Raw genomic sequence first — 20,342 nt, forward strand, 5'->3', positions numbered from 1 at the left:
TTGTACAAAACCAAGTACAAAGAAACGAGTTAAAAATAAAAAAGATTGCATGGCCAAAGCAGCAAATAGCACCCCTTAAAATTCTGACTTGTCTTCCAGCCAGTGAGTTCTCAAAGCTCAGCTTCTCTCAGTTTTCCTCAGTTATCTTTGTGACCAGGAAAATGAGAAACTTTATTTCCTTTTCCTTTTATTTTTAGCTAAAACTTTCAGCTGGGATCTACAGAGTTAGTACCACAATTCTCAAACTTGGCCCTGGAAAGCATATTTGCCCTTGCTGGACTTGCAAGGCTGAGCCCACACTGGCCCTTGTGAAGCTGGGCAAAGCTGGAGCTGCTGAGTTGTCCACGTGTAAATTTATCTTGGCAACATTCTCTATGCTCCATAGATGCCACCAGCACCATTTAATGATACAGACCCCACCTGCAGTGCCTGAGTCATGCCAGTGTGTCTGATTTTTTTAGCCCAGCTTTTGCTAGCTGGTCACATAAACCAGCAGGAAAGCTGATGGAGGGGATGACGCAGCTGACCTAGACAGTACCTGAGCTGAAGAGGAATGTGGCAAGTCCCCACTCAGTGTGGGGCCCTCTCTGTCCTCTCTGTCAAATAATATATTACAGCCCCATGCCTACTGAAGGGAGCACTGATGTCCCAGAAACTAGAAAGCAGCTCCAAGGCAGACAGAGCAAATTAGGCTGCCAAATTTCAACAAAGGCTTTAATAATGGTCCATATCTTAAGCGGCTCTAAAACTGCTTCTTGCTCAGCCATGAATAGCATGCAGAACTAGCTGCTGCCATTAATTTTCACCCTTTTTTCCAGCAGAAAAAATACGTGGGAAAATTGGTGAACTCTGCCTTTTTGGGAAGTTTTGCAGTTGGTTCAAAAATGTGATGAAAGAGGAAATTGTTTTTATTATTCCTGTGAGAAGCTATTATCCAATGCAGAGCCATGAAACTTCATTTGAGTATAACCTGATTTACCTAAAGTGATTGCATCTCATGGTACTACCTGCTTGTGCTGTGATTTTCAGCTATTTTCAGATCCTAGTGCCAGCATAAAAAGGCTAAAATTACTGCTCTGGCCATGCATTTGATTTCAAGTGAAAGCTGTTTTATCTTTTGATAAAAATGATGCAGCGTTGCCTTTTTACTTGTCGAGACTGAACATTCTACATGATTAAACGAAGGTGTAGCTGCAACATGGCAGGGCAGTTACTCTCAAAACATCTCTGGGGGCTGGCAATGCTCATTGTCCCCTGCCCAGGTGCTCCGGGGCCATCCTGGGAGCATGCCTTGCTCCCCGGGGGCCCTGGTGAGTGAGGCAGAATCCTCTCAAAATGACAGAGGAAAGAAAACAGAGCAAAAAGGTGCAGCGGCCAAGATTCGGAGGAGGAAGGGCAAAACGGCCAGGAGCCAAAGTGCGAGGAGAAAGGAGTGTGAGAGTAGGAAGACACAGAGAAAGCGGACGGCAGCGTCTCGAGAGCTGGTCTGGTTTTACTCTCACACCTTTCACTCCTCGTCGTAGCCACACTGGATCCCCAAGCACAAGGAAGAAACTGCACTCTTTCTCATACTCCTCACGGTCAAGTACTCTAAGGGTAATGAATTTCCTGTGGGAACACAAGACAAAGGCAAACACATGATTGGCATCGAACACACATGCAGTTCACGTCCGCCCGGGTGCCGTGGTGACAGAGATGGTTGGGTGGGGGAAAGCGGCTGCACATCCCTCCTGGGGCATATGGGGAAGGGCAGGAGCATCCCCACCACCTGGCCAAGGTTGTAGCTTGGTGAGCTGGGGAAAGGCCGTGTTCAGAGGGAATGGGAAGTGGTCTTGCTCCTGCCCTTTTCCATAGGCTCTGGGGATGTGAGCTCGGTGTTGCAGGTGCCAGACATGAGTGAGCCAGACAGGGACACACAGGCTGGGCTCAACCCCGGAGCACGTCCCCCACCTTTCTTCTCACTCATCTCCACCAGCCGGGGTTCCCCGATCTCTAGGTAGAAGGTCTTGTTTTTCTCATACTCCTCATCATCTATCACCTTGATTGATATCGTTTTGCTGCAACAGAGAAGAAGAAATAGAGATTCAAGAGTAAGGGGGGAAAAGGGGAGAGGGGAAACAGGAAGAGGAAGAAAAGGTAGAAGAGGAGGAAGAGGAGGATGGAAACAGCAGGAGAAGGGGGCTGCGAACAGAAAACAGTGGTTTTGGTAGCACAGGCTGGAGGGACAGCACAGCCAAAAGCAAAGGCAGGAGCCAATGGACCAAGCTTGCCTCAGGATGAGCACAGACCACAGGGTCAGAGCACCAGCAGCTTGCAGGGTGCCATCCCCCCTGGCATGGCCATAGGCCAATACAGCCTGGGCCAGCTTCCCCTAGAAGTGTCTTGGGGGGGCAGTGGGGGCAGCAAGACACCTCCCTTTCCAAAAACCTAGGGTACCGAACAGCCCCTTGATAGCCTGCACACACTACATGGGCATGAGAACTGGGAACAAGCACAGACCAAGCCTCTGAAAGCATGATGCACTGCTCAAGCTTGTGCATGGAAGAGACTCTGTCTCACCAGGCACAGCAGATCCATGCACAACATCATGTTCAGTTGCTCGGTTTGGACTTTGGAGGCTCTAATTTACAAGCTTGAAAGAGATGTTGGAGTAGGACTTTTTCTGTGAAGAGAATGTAAAGGAAAAATGGTCTTTCTGGTTAGAGCAGGGTGATGGAAAGCTTCTCTGATGGTGAGATTTTACTTTTTTAATTTCACTTCACAAGCAGCACATCCTTTCCCAAGCCTTCAAGGTTTAATTTTCTCCTGTTTGAGAGTTGAGCAGCAATTCTCCCTCACATGACCCAGGGTTGCTCAATTTGCCCCTGCAGCAACATCAGGACAGGTCCAAAGGCAGAGTCCCTGCCCAGAGCATAGCCACAAGTACACATCACAGAAGATGAAAGCCTTGCAGGAGGCTGTGGCCACCCACAGAGAGGTTTGCTCCTTGAGCCCCCAATAAAGTGAAAATTGCTTTACCGGGGGAAAAAAATTAGCACAGAAGAAGTTTTTCAGCTCTTTTCAGGGACTGAAAACAGTCCAGAAACATCCAGCTGAAAGCTGCTCACCAGAAGGTGACCAAACCTGGGATACAAGGGGTATGGTGTGGGGGGACCGTGCTACTGTGATCCTTCCTACAGTGCAAAGTCCTTGGAAAGACAACATATGAGACAGAAATCCAGCAGCCTCTGCTCTGCCCTGGAATGCTCTGCTCACTGTCATGCACTCATGGCATTGCGGATGGGACAAGACCTCCTCCTGGCTCTGACCTTGTCCCAGACAAAACATAAGAAGGAATAACAACACTAAAAAGCCAGTGCAGTGACTGTCTGTAGCCTTGTGCTTGCTGCCGACCTTCTGACTGGGTTTGCTTTCCCCCGACACTTGACAGCACTGCCCTCCTGTGAATGCTCTTAAAGAAGCTTCCCAGTTACTCTCTCCCTGTCCAAGCTTGTCTGTCTTGTCCTTCGAAGAAATGTTTCTTGTCCCATCCCTGGCTCCTCTGCACTTTCCACGAGCAGCCAGCACAAGTTGAAGCAGCCCCAAGGCTGCTCTAATATATGATCAAGGAGGTTCTGCTGCTCCTGGCAAGTCCCAGCACTGAAAACCCATAAACGTGGAAGAAAGCCACGCTCTAGGGGAGTGAAATTCAGGCCATGCTGCTGTAATTTCTGGCTTTCTCCTCTCCTTGCACATGTGCACTGGCCACCCAGAGCCCCTCTGTTAAGCTGACAAGTATTTGGCAGCAGAGTCAACATTTTCTACTCATTCGAGGTAAACACCGCAAGCACTCCGAGGAACAGCCAGGATGATTTCTTGTGCTGTTTGCTGTGAGTCAGGAGTGTATTAAGTTTGCCCTTCATGCTCATAATGAAACCATTTACTCAAGAGCAAGTGATGGCTGTGAAAAGTGTAACAATGCAGCACCGCTCGGTGTAATTGTATTTTATAATGAATATCTGTAATAATTTGTCCAGTTTGTAATTATTGCTGCAATAGGTTTGTACACAGGAAAAACGGTTACCAAGCACGCAGCTGATCTTGCTCTGCCTTGATGAGTTAGGGGAAATTATCGTGTATTAAAAAAACTAATGAAGGATATAAAAATGCTCTTAGCTAAGCTTTCAAGGAGAACCTGGCAGAATTACTGGAATGGCACAATTTCAGAAACATTACTAACAAAATCAATAATTCTCCTGACAATTCCTATTGAAATGTACACCTCATCCTGCCCTCATGTATGAAAAAATAACTTTTTTTCAGGAAAGTTAATTAAAAGGGATGCCTTCTTAAATTCTGAGAGCAGCAGAGGTATCAAAATGTAAACTGCCTGTGGGTGTGCTCTGGCTTGCTGTGTGTGGCATACCTCAAAGCCCCATAAAATAATCCTCTCTCTTATGAAAAGAAACCAGGATGCCACTTAAAAAGGATTTTTCTGATACTTAGACCCAACACCAATAGGACTTCCTTGAATAATGTAGAATAATGGGGCATAGAGTGCCACTGCCAGGAGGTGGTGTTATTATGCAGTTTTCCAAGTGATCATTCTCGGGGGTGAACAAGTGCCCTGTGTTAGGTAAATGTGCCCTGCTGCTTTTTCTGCTGTAGAAGGCTGTTAGAAAAAAGGGCAGGAAGAACAAATGCCAAGTCCACTCTCTGTATGAATCTCCAACCAGCAAGAATTGCTGAGGCAAATTTGTCCCTGGGATGAGACTGCAATCCTGGAGAAAAGGATTACCTCCTAATGGTGTTTGAGAAGCAGCAAGTATATGAAAATAACACAAGCTATTCTTAGAGCATGCCTGATCTGCATCACACTGCCTTTTGCCTGCTACAACCCTCCTCTGCAGGGTCCTGCACGCATGTGGCCATGTGGAATTTTTTGATCAGTGGAGAAGGAGGAGGATCAGGCAACTGCACAGTTTATCCTGCCTCAAAGTAAGGACTGCTTTCTACAGTAATCTAGGATGTGCACTCATATCACCCTGCTCTTCCTGGACCCTTCAATATGGTCTCTGCCTCTCACTCCTGCTATAGAGAGGCGGCTGTGAGGATGTGGGCAGCAACAAGCTACCATGGGGCTGTCTGTGAGTCTGTGGAATTCTGCCTGTGTTCCTGGTGCCCTCACCTAGTCCTGTGCTCCTGCTGCATTCGGGGTGCAGCTCTATCAGCCTGCTGCCCACAGTCCTCTTTTTCAGAGGTACGGGTTGCTGTGCGAGGCTATTTTCTTGCATTACAAGACATGGTGGGAATGAGGCAGAGGTGGGTGGCTGGCAGAGCCAGGACAGCTTGGCTAAGGCTCACAGAGTGATGTGGACCGACTGCAGCACTGAGCTCTGCTGAGCTGCCCTGGACTTTACCAGCTAGACACAGTAGGCTGAAGAGACCCAAAGTCCTGACAGCGCAAGTACACTCTGAAATTTGGATTTAAAATCTCTCTCTCCTGTGGCCCAGAGGCTCTTTCAGCACAAGCTGTGATAGTGCTTGTACAACAGAAAACCAAAGGGACACTGATTATCACTCTGAAACCCCCGGTGCTCAGTCACTGCAGGGCCAGGAACCAGGAGTCCCAAATCCATGAGACAGAGGGAAAAATCAGAAGATTAAACCATTAAACATTTTCTTCTCCTTGTGAGAATCTGTGGTCAATCTAGATGGTGTTTCCAAGATGTCTCTTCTAGACAGAGGTCTAGAATCAGCTTTGATTTGGGGCTGACAGTGGTGTGTGTGCCATAATCTAATGTCTCCAGGAGCCAAACACTCCAGATCCCATGACTGTGCAAGACCACAGCCCTTAAAAAGATGGATTTTTTCTTCCTGTTTTGACCCTCAATCACACTGCAGGTGGGAAAAAGCAATTTCTGGAGAATCTCTCCAACACATTTGAATGCATGGGGATAGAGGTCCTGTGTTGGTCTAAACAACCAGCCTTGACACCCCTCCCTGTCCCTTCCTCCCTGCCTCCTGCAGGGACCCCCAGTGATACCATGGGGCAAGTTTGCAGCAAAGCACAGCTGCTGCTGGTCCGTTTCACCTGAGCTAAAGAACCCTGCTTTGGCATGAAGACTGAGGGCCCATCCAACTGTCTGCACTTCTGTACCAGAAACTGCACTTCCTTGAGTCTGTAGTCAAAGCAATTGCTGAGGGAATGAGTTTCATCTCATTTCCGTGTACTGGAAATCAAAGAATAAAACACATCTTGCAGAATTGCAGCTCCAGCTCTTCTCCTCTTGCAGACACCCAGCAGCAACGAAAGAAGGTTGGTAACTTTGGCATACAAAGCTCTGCCCTCACTCCAAGTCCAATGCTCTCTGTCAGGAGTCATTTCAAACCATATTTCATTCGAACCATAAAGGTCTTTTGTCAGAATGTTCCCACACAACCCTTAGTTACAATAGCCCATGGAAAAGTCCTTTTGGCTGGTGATGGGGCACCAAAGAAGAGCTGATACACCCCATCAGACCCAATGACTGGCCAACACAGCCTCTTCTTGTGATAACAGCCAAAACCACCTTGGAGTAGGAGGACAGGCACATAGACATTATTTCCAACTGATCCTCTCCCAGCCCCAGCCATCTGTGCCTCAGGGGTTTCCTAGACAGACCAGGTTTCTGTGTACTTAGCTATGCTCTGCAGATTTCCCACATTGCCCTTTGAGTTTCTGTAAGCTTTTGGCATTTGCAGCATCCCATGTGCCAGGGAGAGCAGTGTGATTGCTAACGCCAGCTCAGTGTCGCGGACAGCAAAGGAAGTGATGTGCACTTGACATAAGCACGCCAGCCCACCTGCCATTTTCTGGGCACATCTCTGGAAAGGGCAAGAGAGAGTGCCCAGATGTCTGCCTGCAAATGACACAGCAATAGCAGGACAGGGCTGCAAGTCTCCTGTCAACGGGAAGCGAACTGGCTTTGTGCAATGGCAAAGGCAGGGCAAAGAAGAGAACTAATAGAGCACAATGCCAGCTGGGGAAGGCACTTGCTTTAGCTTTGAGAACAAGTTGGACCAGAAACCTTCTAATCCAGAGCCCTTCCAATCCAGAGATCTTGCCCAACTCCACTCTGCTGTGCACTCAGATCAGAATTCTCTCAGCTAAGAAATCATCATTGTGCCCAGACCACACACGAGCTGGAGCTGGAATAGCAAAGACCTGCACGTAGTCAGTAATGGTGCCTCCAGTGGGCCAGGAAAATTACAATCTCTAAACACACAACTAACCAGCTGTTATAGCAGCCAGTAACAAGCTTGCCCATGAGAACATGGCATGCTGTTGCTGTCTGGACAGATACTTATTCCTGAATCAATAGAGGGAACAGTGCACTTATGCAGCTTGTCACCCAGCCAGCTTCCACTGCTCACCCAGGAGAACTACATGCTTGGAGGACTTTCAACTGCAGATTCATAGTTATAACATCAGGCTAGGCAGTCAGGAGTAGGATCCTGTGCTGCCAGCCCTGATGTCCCAACAGACAAGCATTTCCCACCCAGAGAGCATTCAATTATGGAGGGAGAATAGCCACGAGGGATACATGTTCTAGAGGTGATATTTCAGAGCCACATCCATCAGTGCTGCCTGTTCTAGCATGCACTTTCAGGCTCCCACAGAAAGCTGCCACATTGATTTCTCATACGTCTGCTTGTCAGCCAGTCACTTAATTAGCTGAAGTTAAAGCTTGCCATGAGAGATGGGCATGTGGCTTGGGAATGTCCCTGCCTCACACGACTCATGTGATCACTGGGCACTGGATAGTGCCTGTAAAGAGGGGCAAGTGGGCCCATCACCAGAGCTGGGCACTACCAGAGCCAGAAGCCAGGGCCGTGTAAATGGGCCATGGCCACAGTGAGGAGCCTGGACCAGACCCCAGGGCATGGTTGGAGCCAACTACCAAGAGCAAGGCAACTATTCCTCTTACCATCCCTGCCTTTGCTACGCTCTGCCGTCCTCCTGAATGTCCTTATCTTCTCTGTGAACCTCCTCAGAGGCTACAGGGGCTCAAGGCTCCATCCATGCTATTACAGATGCAAAGAGACTTTGCTGCTCCCCTGCCTGTCTCTGCAGCCCACAACTCTGCTGACCGAGGCACCAGGGAGTGCTTCTGTGCACTTAGCAGCTTCACTGCTCAAATTTCTGACAGCTACTTGAGGAAGGAAGTTGTCTTGTTGCTGGGTTGGAAAAGGAGCTGATAGGGCTTTTCTTCTACCAGTTGACAACAAAACTGCACCTTCTGGTGAGGAGGTGGCAGCCTCACAGGCAGAGAGACACCCAAGTCTGTGATGTAGGCATTTGTCCCAGACGCAAGGGATGTGTGTGTGGTGGTGGACAAAGGACAGGGCAACAAAATGCCTGCTCAACCAGTGCAGGGACAAACCTTCCTGAGGGACAGAAGAGATGCAAAAATGGGCCAGATTATGTGAATGACCTTGTATAACACATGATTTTAACTATTATCCAGTGGTCTCTGACAGAGGAGAGGGTTCATTAGGGTTTCCTGTTCCTGCTGATGAGCTCCCATATGTGTAAGATGTCCCATGAGTCACCCATGCAGGATCCTTTGCCGAACCAAGCCTCGCTGACATGAAATGTCTGTACTTAATGAAAATTTTGCCTGCAGCACGCTGCAAACATGACAGGGAGGGAAAAGGAAAACCTGCCTGAAACGAAGCGTGACGCATGCTTTGGGTAGTGTGGATGTGATCTGATCTGATGTGGCAGCTTGGTTTGCTGGTCCAGCAGTCCAGGTCTGCATGAGGCTGCACAGTCCAATGCCTCTCAAAAATGTGATTGAGCACAACCAGCCTGGACACTGCAAACAAGGGGAGAGGGAAACAGTCCCTCTATTTTACCTCCACCTCTGGAGCCAAAATTCATCTGGTTACTCTTATTTTCTTAGATGTCCTCCACCTCTTTCCCCAAGGCTTCCTGAATCAGTCTGTCTGAGACCACAGGGCTGTGTTGTCATTTCCATGTCTGCATAAACCAACTGCTCCTCTGGCTTCAGGATACGTTGAGTTTAAATGACAACATACGGCTCAGATACATAACACCGGCCTGCTCCAGAGCATCACTACCAGGAAAATCCTGGAAAAAGATCCAGCCTGCTCTTCCCTCGCCTTGCAGAAATACAAAGTGTGAGAGGTGGTCTGCAGAGACAGGAGGACCGAGAGCTGTTGCTGCTTGAATAGCTGGGAGATGACAGGCACAGCTGATGCTCAGTGTCTCAGAAAATACTCTTCAGGAGTGATGATTGCCAGGTAAGATGATTTCACATGCTAGACTGAATGCTGCTTGACTCTCCTCTTAGGAAGACCATATTGAGAAGTATTTGTCAGATCAGAAATGTTTTTCTGGTGAATCATCAATGTTTGCTCTGAATTGACTGTGAATTTCATGCTCTGACTAATGCACTTCTTTGTTCATCCGCCAATGTCACATCCTGCAAGGGCCCAGCTAGGTGAAGATGAATGGCACTCTCTTGATCTGCCCCAAACTAGTACCTGAGCCTTTGGTGATGCTTAAATGTTTCCTTGTCCCAGGACAGCTGGAGCTGTGGCCTCCCCTTCCATGGCTCTGAATGTGCTAACACAGGACTAAACTGTTTTTCTGCTTTTTCCTAATCTCATTGCCATGCATGTCTAGTGATGATGATCCACAGTCCTGAAAGCTACCAGAGTGCCTGGTGGAGGCAGGATCACTGGGGGATCAAACAGGAGAGATCCATCTGGATCAGTATCTGGAGCTCCAAGGACAACTTGCACAAACAGTGTAATACAAGTGATGACTAGGAAGGCAAACACTTTTGATGTGAGTTTGATCAAAAACACCCCCAGCAGCAATTACTTAAGGTACCTGGGAAAGCTGACAGAGCAGAAATAACTTCTCCCCTGGCTTTTCACAGCCCTGCCCATGCCAGCTAAAAACTGCATTAGTCCTGAAAAATTCAGCCTGTGCTGCAAGCAAAGGATTGACTGCCCAGGGCTCAGCCCAGCCCAACATCCTTGCTCAGTATAAAACCCTGCAAATCCCACTTCTAAGCCTACAGGGTTAAGAGCCAAAATCTGACATTTCCCCCCGTTCTGCCTTTCTGAGATTTTTTCCTGACTGAGCTGGCTAGTCCAATATTTCATCATGCTCTATTGGCAAGATCGGCCATGGTGGTGGGGTGGCATGTTGCAGGGAAGAGACACATGCTCACCTGAGAAAGGGTCTGGGCTGGATTTGAAATTCCCACCGGAAAAACTTGAAGTGGAAAACAAGCATGGTAAAGAATAAAATTGTGACAGGGTTTGAGTGAGAGAGGACCTCTGGGTCAAACACCTATCCCTCTCCCTGATTGTCCTCATACACATTTTTCCCAAGAAAAGCAACTGGAAACATATATAAGTGTTTCTTGCACCCAAATACACATGCAGATTTTCTTTGCAGCCAGGTTCCCCCTCACCACAATAATTGCTCTCACCTTTCAAATAAATATGAGTTGCTCTTCCCTGCGTGCACCTGGATAGTTGCCATGACAATATTTCTCAAACAGGCGACATCACTCTTATTGAAATGGCTTTGGCCTCCACAAAATGAATTTCAGTAAGCAACTGCCAGCAAAAAGGACATTTCTGCAGTTCTGTAAATCATTTAGCAAACTTTGCTGAGTTAAAGCTGACTAAACAAAACAGTGGGGACCATGAGAAATAATAGGTCCATGTCTAATAGCATGGCTTCAACATCAGGAATTGGGATTCAAGGAAGCCCAAAATACATCTGCTGTGCATGAACTGCTCCAGCAGTGCCACTGCAGCAGGACTTTGCATCAATCCTAGCAGTTTCCCTCCCAGGGAAGGCACATCTCAAATCCTGTTTGCCAGGGCTTTAGGGCAAGGGATTCTTGTTTGGGAAGACACTGGACGAGGGGGCTCAACTGTGCCCTGCCACTCTGCCAGGGCTGCTGACAGCTAGCTCTGCTGTTGGAAAAGCAGCTCTACATGGGAAAAGAAGAAGACAAGGAATGCTCAGTGACAGCCGAGGTCATGCCACAGAAAGGGCAAACATCAATATAGAATGTACAGGTCCACTTTCAAGAGCAGCATCCACTGTCATTTTAACTCCATCCTCTGTCTGGAATGCACCTGATTCCTCTTATTTGCTGGCTGGTCCTAAAGGTCAGGCCCCTCTTTTCAAGACACTCCTCCAAAACCCTTGGTGTGGTGACAGCTGCAGGATCAAAGCCTCCTGATGGTGTCGCAGGAGTAAGCACTTCACTGTGGCTACATTTATCATTCTTTGCCCAGTGAAGGATGCAAGTGACTTGATGTCAAGACCTGGGCAGTTCCTGTGACCATTTTGTGCCACGCTGCTCACATGGGCATCACCCTGCTCCTCTGAACAGCTTCTGTGTCAGCTTAACAGACCACGCTAAGCTGCACATGCACTCAAGTTGCAAACTGCAGAACAGAATGACACTGTCTCAGCCTGTGGTGCTGTATGCAGTGTGATCTGTATTTGGAAGCATAGCACACCACAAGCATCCTTCCTGCTCTCCCTGGAGGGGCCCTGTGGATGCTAATGGACTCCTAAGCTACAGAAAAGCCTTTTGAACTTTTATGACCTTGTCACCAAGTGTCACACTGAACTTCTATGAGAAGAAGTTGTAAGTTATCTCCTGCCAGGGTTCTAGGGAGGTTCAAGTGTAATGTTCACATTTTAGCAATTTAAGTGACTGGCTGCAGAGTTCACTTCTGGTTCAGACTCCCTTTGGCAAGTCCCCCATGCTCGACCAGTATCAGAGGTTACCTGATGGTATAAAAGACATGAAGCCTCTGGGTACCAGCATATGAAATGCTGTGATTATATAGGCTTGAAACATCAGGGATGCGCATTTCTGAAGACCATTACCCAAGCTGAGAGCTACACCCCAGTGCCATGCCATGCTGTCACTATGTCAAAAGGCAAGCCCTGCGAGGGAGGTGGTGCAGATCCTTCATTCTTATCCCTTCTATCCAGGGATAAGGCCAGCAGGCTCAGACCATGCCCCATGAAGTACTCCCTAGCCACCCCCAGAGAGGGGCTGTTGCTAGGGCAATACTGCCTTAAACAGTGACAGTGTTTGGACCATTAAATCAACAAATGACCCCAAAATCTCAGCTTTAAATTCTGCACTAAAGGTGCTGCTTGGTGTTTTCACACTGCCATTTCCATTCTTCAGGGATTGCTTTGTCCAAGAAAAAGCGTGTGCTGGGGTTGAGTGCCAGCAGTGGGGTTGGTCTCTGCCTCCAGCCCAGCCAGGTCTTCAGACAGTTTGGTGGTTGTTTGGTTTGTTTTTTTCTTCCCTCTTCCTTTCCAATGACTTCCATCTCCAAAGGGCAGAGGAATAAAGTGAGTCAGCTGAGATGGGATTTTTTCCTTGCCTTTTCAAACGCTTCTAAGTCTTTAGGAATTGCCAGTGATTAGTGCCCTTACCCTCATAGAGACCCTTCTGAAACTAACCTGAAAACACCAAAGTCCTAATAGACCCTAATGTCCTGAGGCAGGTGCTAAAAGGTGTGCAGGGCTGTGGGACCCATGTAGAGGGTGCTGACACAGCAAGGAGTCACTCCCTGACCCTGCTGAAGGGTTTTGCCACTCCAGCACTTGCAGCATCCTGAGAAGGGCTATTCCAGTCCAGTCTCCCTGCTGCTGGACACACTGGAGGTCAGGAGCATGTAGGCAATTTCAAGAGCCACCATTCACACTGTGACTGACATGCCATCTGTTTACTGCCAAGTAAATTAAACTGTGAAATACATCCCTTTCAACTGAAACTCTGTGTATAAAAACCCTTCAAAAGAGACACCAGGTCTCCTGAACTCCCCAGTGATACATGAGGTTAAAGCCTGTGGTGGGAGCACCAAAGCAAACATACATATATAAGGATCCCTCCCAGTTCTGAGATAGGCAGGAAACCAATCCTAGGAGGAGGACAAAAAAATTTCTGCTTTTGTCTCCAGTTACCAAGGAGATTGTTCAAACAAAGCTAAAATAAGAGGAACCAAGTGGCCAAGAGAATCGTGAGAGTGGAATAACACTCAAGAGCTTTGTGGCTGCTCTCTGCCTAACAAGCTGGGCAGGGTGCCTATGATGGGCTCAACCTTGGCGAGCAGCTCTTCCCCTCTTCCCAGGGGAAAATGTCCATGTTTTGGTTTACATGTGCCTGGGTGAAAATGGCAAGGAGCATTTGAAAATGACAATTCAGAAAAGCCCTTGCCCGCAGAGATCTCAGCCATGTGTCAGCCCCATTTATGGCAACTGTGGTAGCAGGACACAGCATTCAGTGGCCTCAGCCCAGACCCGTGTGTTCAGGCCATCAGAGGAGATCTCCCTATGAGAGCAAAATAAATCCAGCTGTATGTCGGGCTAAAAATTACACCTTTTGTGGCCAGCTCAGCAGCTCCAATGGCTGTCTATAAGCTCAGAGGACTGGCAGATATATAGAATGCTGAATGGAAAAATCCTACTGCAGAGCCTCATGGGCACACATGTGCTGGATTTGCTCCTGTGACAGTCACGGAATCACAGAATCACTAAGGCTGGAAAAGATGTCTAAGGTCATCAAGATCAACCCTTAAAGGTCAGAAGACAAAGACCACCAGACTGTTTGCAAAGACAGTTTTCAAGCCCTGACTCACGTCAGGGCTACACAGGGGCTGCCTCAAGTCCAGCTGCACATTTATGTTGTGCCGGGAACTGCAGATGTTACGAGGAAGTGGCGATTCCCACACAAACCCTAGAGCCTGTAAGCTGGTTTCCATCTCTCTGCAATCCTTAGTTAAGACAAGAAGAGGGAAAACTTCCCAGACGCGGTTTCTTCAGCAGATCCTCATACGTTACACATGCTCATTCGGATGCCTGGTGCCATGAGGGCTGTGAGTTAAATGCAGTGCCTGTTGTTACGTTTGCCCACGACTTTCCACTATTTTAGAGTCTGTTTCAGCTGAGTGATACTTTGCCAGACTTAAGCCATTCAGACCGAAACTTTCTATGCAGAGTGGCCACTCCGGAGACAGTAATGAAAAGCCCCACCATCTCAGCTTCGGGAAAAGAATGCTGCTTTGCACCTGCAAACATTTTTTTCCCAAGTGCTATATTGAGTAACTCTGTCTTCCTTATGCTTTGCTGCAGAGGATGAAACTTACCAGAATGATCTCTCCAGTGCTCAGGATGTGCCAATTTGCTTAAATTAGACCAAGTTCTAAGACTCTAAAAACTTGCAAAATGTGTAGGCTTCTTCAAACTGGCAGCTCAAAGTCTTGGAAGATTTAATCTGCTCTGGAAATGCTCCATTCTTTCCCAGTGCTAAACCTGCTTTTGCAGAGGCTGTGCCCTCGGCAGGGCTTTTCCTGTGCCTGGGAGCCACTGGGGAGCTGGGAGCTCTGGCAGTGTCAGGAAAGCTGGGTACCCATGGCAAGGGCAGCTACAAGGCCTAAGGAAATTCCACAACCAGGCCTCCTGTGCTCCTACTTACTGTTGGCCTCTGAGCTACAAATGTCTCCAGGCACAATGACTTTGCATCAAGGACTCTGCATCCTTGCTGCAAGGATGACAGGCTCTCCGCAGTAATTTTGGTAGCCCTCCTTACCAGCTTGTGCTAGGAAAACAATGAAGCTTGCTGGGACATATACACTTGCCCCCTCATACTCAGCCTGGTATCTGAAGGGGATGATTCTCCTTTTTCGTCTATCCTGATCCTGAGCTCGACTTAGTGAGCCAGGGCTGCTGGAGAAAGCCAGAGGCACAAAGCTGGAGCTTAACTCTGGACCAAAGCACTTGGCTGGGTAGGTGGAACCTGCTCCTTGTGTTGGCTGGCTGCAGGTGGAGTGATGATACAGAGAAAACCCTGCTGCTCCTGGGAAGGACAATTTAATACCAGAAGACTTAGAAGCATTTGAAGCACAAAGAAGAAGTGTGCCTCAGTATTATGCTCGGGAGTTTCTCCCTAGCGTGAGCCTAGTGGGAACCACAGGGATAGTTTAGGAGCTGTTGGGTGGAAGGAGGGCAGGAGGGAGGCCAAGGGAACAACGGCTTCCCGGGGAGTCCTCCCAGTGCAAAGCTGGGCAGGGGAAGAAAGGTAGGTAGAAATGAAGGTAGCATGGGTTGCCTTTGGCTCCAAAAAGCCATACTAGTGATGGCAATTACAGTATTATAAAAAAAGTTGGTTTTAAGAAATGTTCCAAAGACACTGTCAGGATTCAAGGAAACTGCAGCAAAGTGTAGTAAGAGGAAACTAAATTGACCAAAACAACTAGCCAGGAAATACAGCTGTGCCTTTTGCATTCTGCCTCTCTTCCTCTCTGAAACTCATTTGCTTTTCCTTCAAGCATGGACAAGTGCTGTTGTGGGATATTAATGCTTTCAAAGAAGGGAATGAAATCTCAGCAGGGGAGTCCATTCAAAGACAGGCTGAGGTGCCCTTTCAAATACTGTGCAATGCAGCCCCCCTGCTGTCATTCATCACATCAATTCACATCATCTCATCATGATATCTAGTTCTTGATTGAATATCAAGATGTCCAACTAACCATCAGCATATTTATTTACTACAGCCAGGTAGGGATCATCTAGTAGCCACATACAGTTAGAGTTTTATTTTCTCCCTAGAGTTCACATTTTTAAAATTATTTAGGTTAAATTAAACCCTAAGCACAACAGAGCTCAAGCATGGTGAGTGAGGGTTTCTGGCCATGTGCCTGAGTGTGATGGGCCAGAAGCTGCAAGAACACCCAAAGACTCAGCCTATGGTACCATCATGTGCAGCAAAATGTATGGGGATCTGGACCAAAGCCGGAGAGAAGAGCTGTGAGGCCACACAATAAAGTCAAATTCCCCCCTGCTGCAGTTTTCAGCAGGTTTTGACTGCATTTCAAAATGAATCTGGAAAATCTCATCAGCAAGTAGGGAACAAACCCGCAGAAGTGCTCAGAGTATGGCAGCACCAGGAGAGCCGGGGTGAGTCCCAGCTCTGCATGCACAGGGCTCATCTGTTTGGCCGAGCCAAGGTGCTTGGGGGCAGCTGCGGCAGCCTTGGACTCGGGAGCCCTCCATGGAACCGAACATTTGTTCACGGTCATTGTTTCCCCAGAGGAACCTTTGCAGACCACATTAGCAAAAGTCTCTAATTTTATTGACACTACTCAGGGAAGATGTTAGGGTATGGGAAAAAAAGAAGCTTAGGAATTTGGAATGGTGCTGTATGCATTTGCTGAGAGAGGTTCTCAATTTTCTGTCTCCTTTTCTGAGAGCTAGACAATATATCAAAGAACAAATTTGGGTTTTTCTTTGCTTTGTTTTTGTTGGGTTTTTTGTTTGTTTTGTGATGTTTGTTTTTGTTTTGTTTTTAAAAAAGAACCCTCTAGTAGTGGTCTTTATTGTTTTCCAGTTCATAGCTGCCAGAGAGCCTGGAGGATTATTCTGCACAGCGCTATAAATGATGCCCCATATTAGTGATTGCTTTCACTGATCTTCGGAGGAAAATTCCAGAGTGGCTCGTGAAGATGAGATTTCCATTTCTACAACTCTAATAAACAGCCTCATATCAAAATCCTAGCAGACAGGCAGAAAAACATGTTTCCAAGCTCCCAGAAACCCAGATAAAAATGCCCAAGGTATATTCCAAGTGGACGAAGATTTGCGTGCAGTGGGCCCTGCCAGAAAAGCAGTAGACAAAAATGATTTCCAGCTGAAGAGCAGAGAACCCTGTACCATGTCCTTGGGCTAGGCAGTATGCTCCAGTGTGAGGGAAGACTTTTCCAGGGGAAAGAAAATGCCATTGTTTCCTACCTGAAACAGTTGTGCAATAAAAAACGTCAGAGGGAGACTGGTATGAAAGCTGAAGATAGAAAGATTTACATCTGATTCACACAAGATCTAGGTATAGGCACCGATTCCTCTGTGTTTCCTACGAGGCAGAGCAAGTCCCATGTCAGCCCAGTCACTTCCCTGGTACACATACCGTGTCCCTCAAATAGCAGGGTCGTGTATATTTAATAGGCACTGGCGCACACACACATGCACAGCCTGGAGACACGCAGCCTCAGACACTTGTAGCCTCCATGCTGGCTTGTACTGCTTTTGCCTTTTTAAGTCCACAGCAGTCCTGTTTCCCTTCTGCTACTTCTGTTTGTGATCATCAGCCAGCCACAGGTAAGGGTTTGTTTTCCAGCTGATGGGCACACACAAACCCTGTAAACACGGTGTGTGGAGAAGGGACGGTAACGCTACAAGCAGCACAAACCTGTTCGCTGACATGATGGGAGTTATAATGCCCGTGAATTTTGTCCTTTATTAGGCCTCCTGTATTCACTCTATAATTCATGAATCCAGCCTCGTTTTCTCAAACTGCAGGGAAAGCCAAGAGCTAATCAGGATGAATAATTTTTGGGCTGGCACCCTTCACCTGCCAGCACACCATGAAGATGCACCTGGTGGCCGTGTGGATTTCCATGCCAGGGCTGTTATGAGCACTAGAAAAATGAGTAATATCCAGGCAAATCAAGACCAGCTGTGAAAGCTGCAGCCGTTGGGAAAAAATTTTACAAGCCTGTAGGGCTTCCCCTTTTCTAGCATGTTGATAGCTACAGGAAACAGACACTTTTTAAAGTTTTCACAACCGGGTTTCAGAAGGACTCATCAGCATTATTAAATATAGTATTTCACTCTGTGAGCCATTATTTATTTATTTATCTTGGCCCTGCAGTCCCCACAAAGCTGCCTGGAAGTGAGGAAACATGGCCTCACTTCATTTCAGACTGAAGCAATGCTCTGGATCTGCAAGCCAAAGAAAAACAGAAGTCAAGTTAAAAATATGTACATATATATGGATATATATTTGCAATTATTCTTTGTGGCAATGGTTTGGGAATTTGTTCTGTTGCTTTCATTGTGTTTATAGACCTTCTTTCCACATCTGATCCTTAGAGAAACATATTTTGTTACTATATTCAGCAACCATTATAGCATTTTGACTTGCAAAGTGACAGGCCATTCCACAAACAGGACTGCAGCAAGGCCCTGGTAAATAAGAGAAACTAGGCTGGGAATGAGATATGTGCAAGGTTTGTTTGTGTTGTTTGTAGCTGTTTATTTAATATACATTTTTGCACAAACTGGATTCCAAGTATTGATGTAACCAAACTTAATGCCACTCCATAAGTGCATCCAGGCAACGGCTGATTTTTCCTACTCCCTCCATGCTGTTTGCTGCTTGCTCAGACCACAAGTGTGTTTGTCCTGCTCCTCCGTGTGAACATTAAAACAGCTCAAATGCCTCAGAGGAAAGGAAAGTGACCAACTTTGGAGCTGGCTGTGCACACCAGCCATTTGCACCAATTTGCATGAGATTTGCATTTCATCACTAATCACTACTCAAATGTGCAGAAAATACAATTTTAATCAGCTGACTGTGGGCAAACAAAGTAATCTCTCTCACAGTTTCGAGCCAGTGATCTGTCCCGGCATCAGAAGTGATGTAAATTGCCACTCAGATGGCCTGGGCTTTTCCCAGGCAAGTCAAGCTGCCAGCCCGAAGCCTTCAGGATGCCCTGCTCGGCCCATCCACTGTCCTCTGGTTCCCTCTCCCTTGCAGTGACAATTTCTTCTAGGAAAGCAGTGTGATGCTCTGTGCTACTCATGAAGTCGTTACTGTCAAGTCCATACCAGCACCCCAAAGCTCATGCCTGCAAGCAGAGCTTGGAGGCACTGAGTCACAGAACTCATCCCAGAACTGCCAGAACCGAAGGATTTGACCTCAGCAATCCCCTCCATCACTGGACAGTTTGATATGTCCAGGGAACACCATTCAGGCTATTGGGAAGCCAAACAGAGTGCAGAAACCTGCTTTCACACCTGAGGATGGGTAATTCACTGGCAGTGGGCTTTGCAGGGCACCAGGAACTTCTCCTCCTGATCCATCGGTTTTCCTAGTTTTGCTATGTGTTTCAATTTTTTCCAAAATCTGCATGTGGCTTTCAAAAGATGCCCCACCCTCAGAGGTCCCTGATCCAGGACCTGGGGACCTGGGTGGTGTCACAAGGGAAATCATAGTCTAGTTTTCTTGATGGGAAGGTGAGGTTTACAGGATCACCAATGCACTCCTGTTTTCCTGCCTTGCCTCCCTTCACTCCCTCTCCTTGGGAAGTCCATGATGGCTTGGACTTTTTAGCCACGTTCAAAAATGCATTTTGGCATAGCATTCTTTTTAGACAATAGAAAGCTATGGGCTGCCAGTGGAATTCTGGGGACAGAAGTGGAGGTTCGTGAGCCTGGGGCTGAGATATTCAGCAGAGAAATTTCAGCTCTGCTCGTGACTGACTGTATGAGGTCTCAGGAGAATGAGCCAGGTCAACATTTCATCAGAGCCTTTGGAGGAGGATGTTGAAGTCACCCAGTCAAGCTGGCCCAGTGCCCAGTGGCCAGTGTCACCCTAACGGGCAATGGGCCAGTTTAGCTTCGCTGTAAGTACTGCCTTTTTAACAGAAGTATTGAACTGGATCTGGATGTCTGGCCTTAACAAACCCAGATTAACCAAGGACTGGCTCCACTCAGCTGCTATTTTTAGCTTCCAAAAACAGTCTGACCATGTGCTGCTCTACACTGTCTGCCTGTGAACACTTTCAGCTTGATTGACTCAGGAAATGATTTGACACAAGCATTCCTATATCCGTTACTCCTCTCCAATGTCCCCATGGTGCTCATCTTCCACCTCTTTCCCCACTTTGGGCTGTATTTCAATCCACACGATTGAGTGGGTGTCTCCAAACTCTGGTGGACTGGTTCCCCAGAAGCTGCCTTGGAGCAACTGTGCTGCCAGGCTCAGTGGGATGCTTCCCAGCAAAACCACCTGAACATGCAGGCAGTGTCTCTGAGCCTCGGGTGCTTTACTAATCTAACAGACTGCTACATGCACTGCCTCTCAGGTTCATTTTACCACTGACAAAACACACTTTTGGAAACAGCAGCTGTTTGGGCTCATGCACCAAAATACCTCACCAGCTTCAGAGAAGGGAGACTTGATGGGGCTAAACCAGCCATGAGGCAGAAATGGCTTAGGCACTTTGGATTTGATCGAGCAGCCTTGGTAGATGCCAGCTGAAATGTCCCAGCCAGTTGGAGGCATCGAGAGGGCTGCCTGCACATCAAGATGTCCAGATCTGCCTGGAACACACTGCAAAAGTGATGTCCGACTGGGTCAAAGCCAAACAGCTCCAGCTCCAGCTGCCTTTCTCCCAGCACCTCCAGGGTTGAGTGCTGTCACACCAGGCAGGAATGCTATGTTCCTCTTCCCAGA

General features: G+C 47.6%; 1 protein-coding gene across 1 annotated transcript in view; it reads right to left on the minus strand.

Moving 5' to 3' along the window:
• Window positions 1-20,342, minus strand: part of SLC8A1 (solute carrier family 8 member A1) — a gene marked incomplete at its 3' end in the record, with an annotated part of 111,582 nt that overhangs the window by 12,313 nt on the left and 78,927 nt on the right. Inside the window, exon 3 of the mRNA XM_017818761.1 lies at window positions 1,951-2,057. Within this exon, the coding sequence (XP_017674250.1) occupies window positions 1,951-2,057 (107 nt within the window). The remainder of the gene's footprint in view (window positions 1-1,950; window positions 2,058-20,342) is intronic.

The sequence above is a fragment of the Lepidothrix coronata genome, unplaced genomic scaffold (genome assembly GCF_001604755.1).
Source record: "Lepidothrix coronata isolate B3197 unplaced genomic scaffold, Lepidothrix_coronata-1.0 Scaffold71, whole genome shotgun sequence".
In the NCBI taxonomy this organism is placed as follows: Eukaryota; Metazoa; Chordata; class Aves; order Passeriformes; family Pipridae; genus Lepidothrix; species Lepidothrix coronata.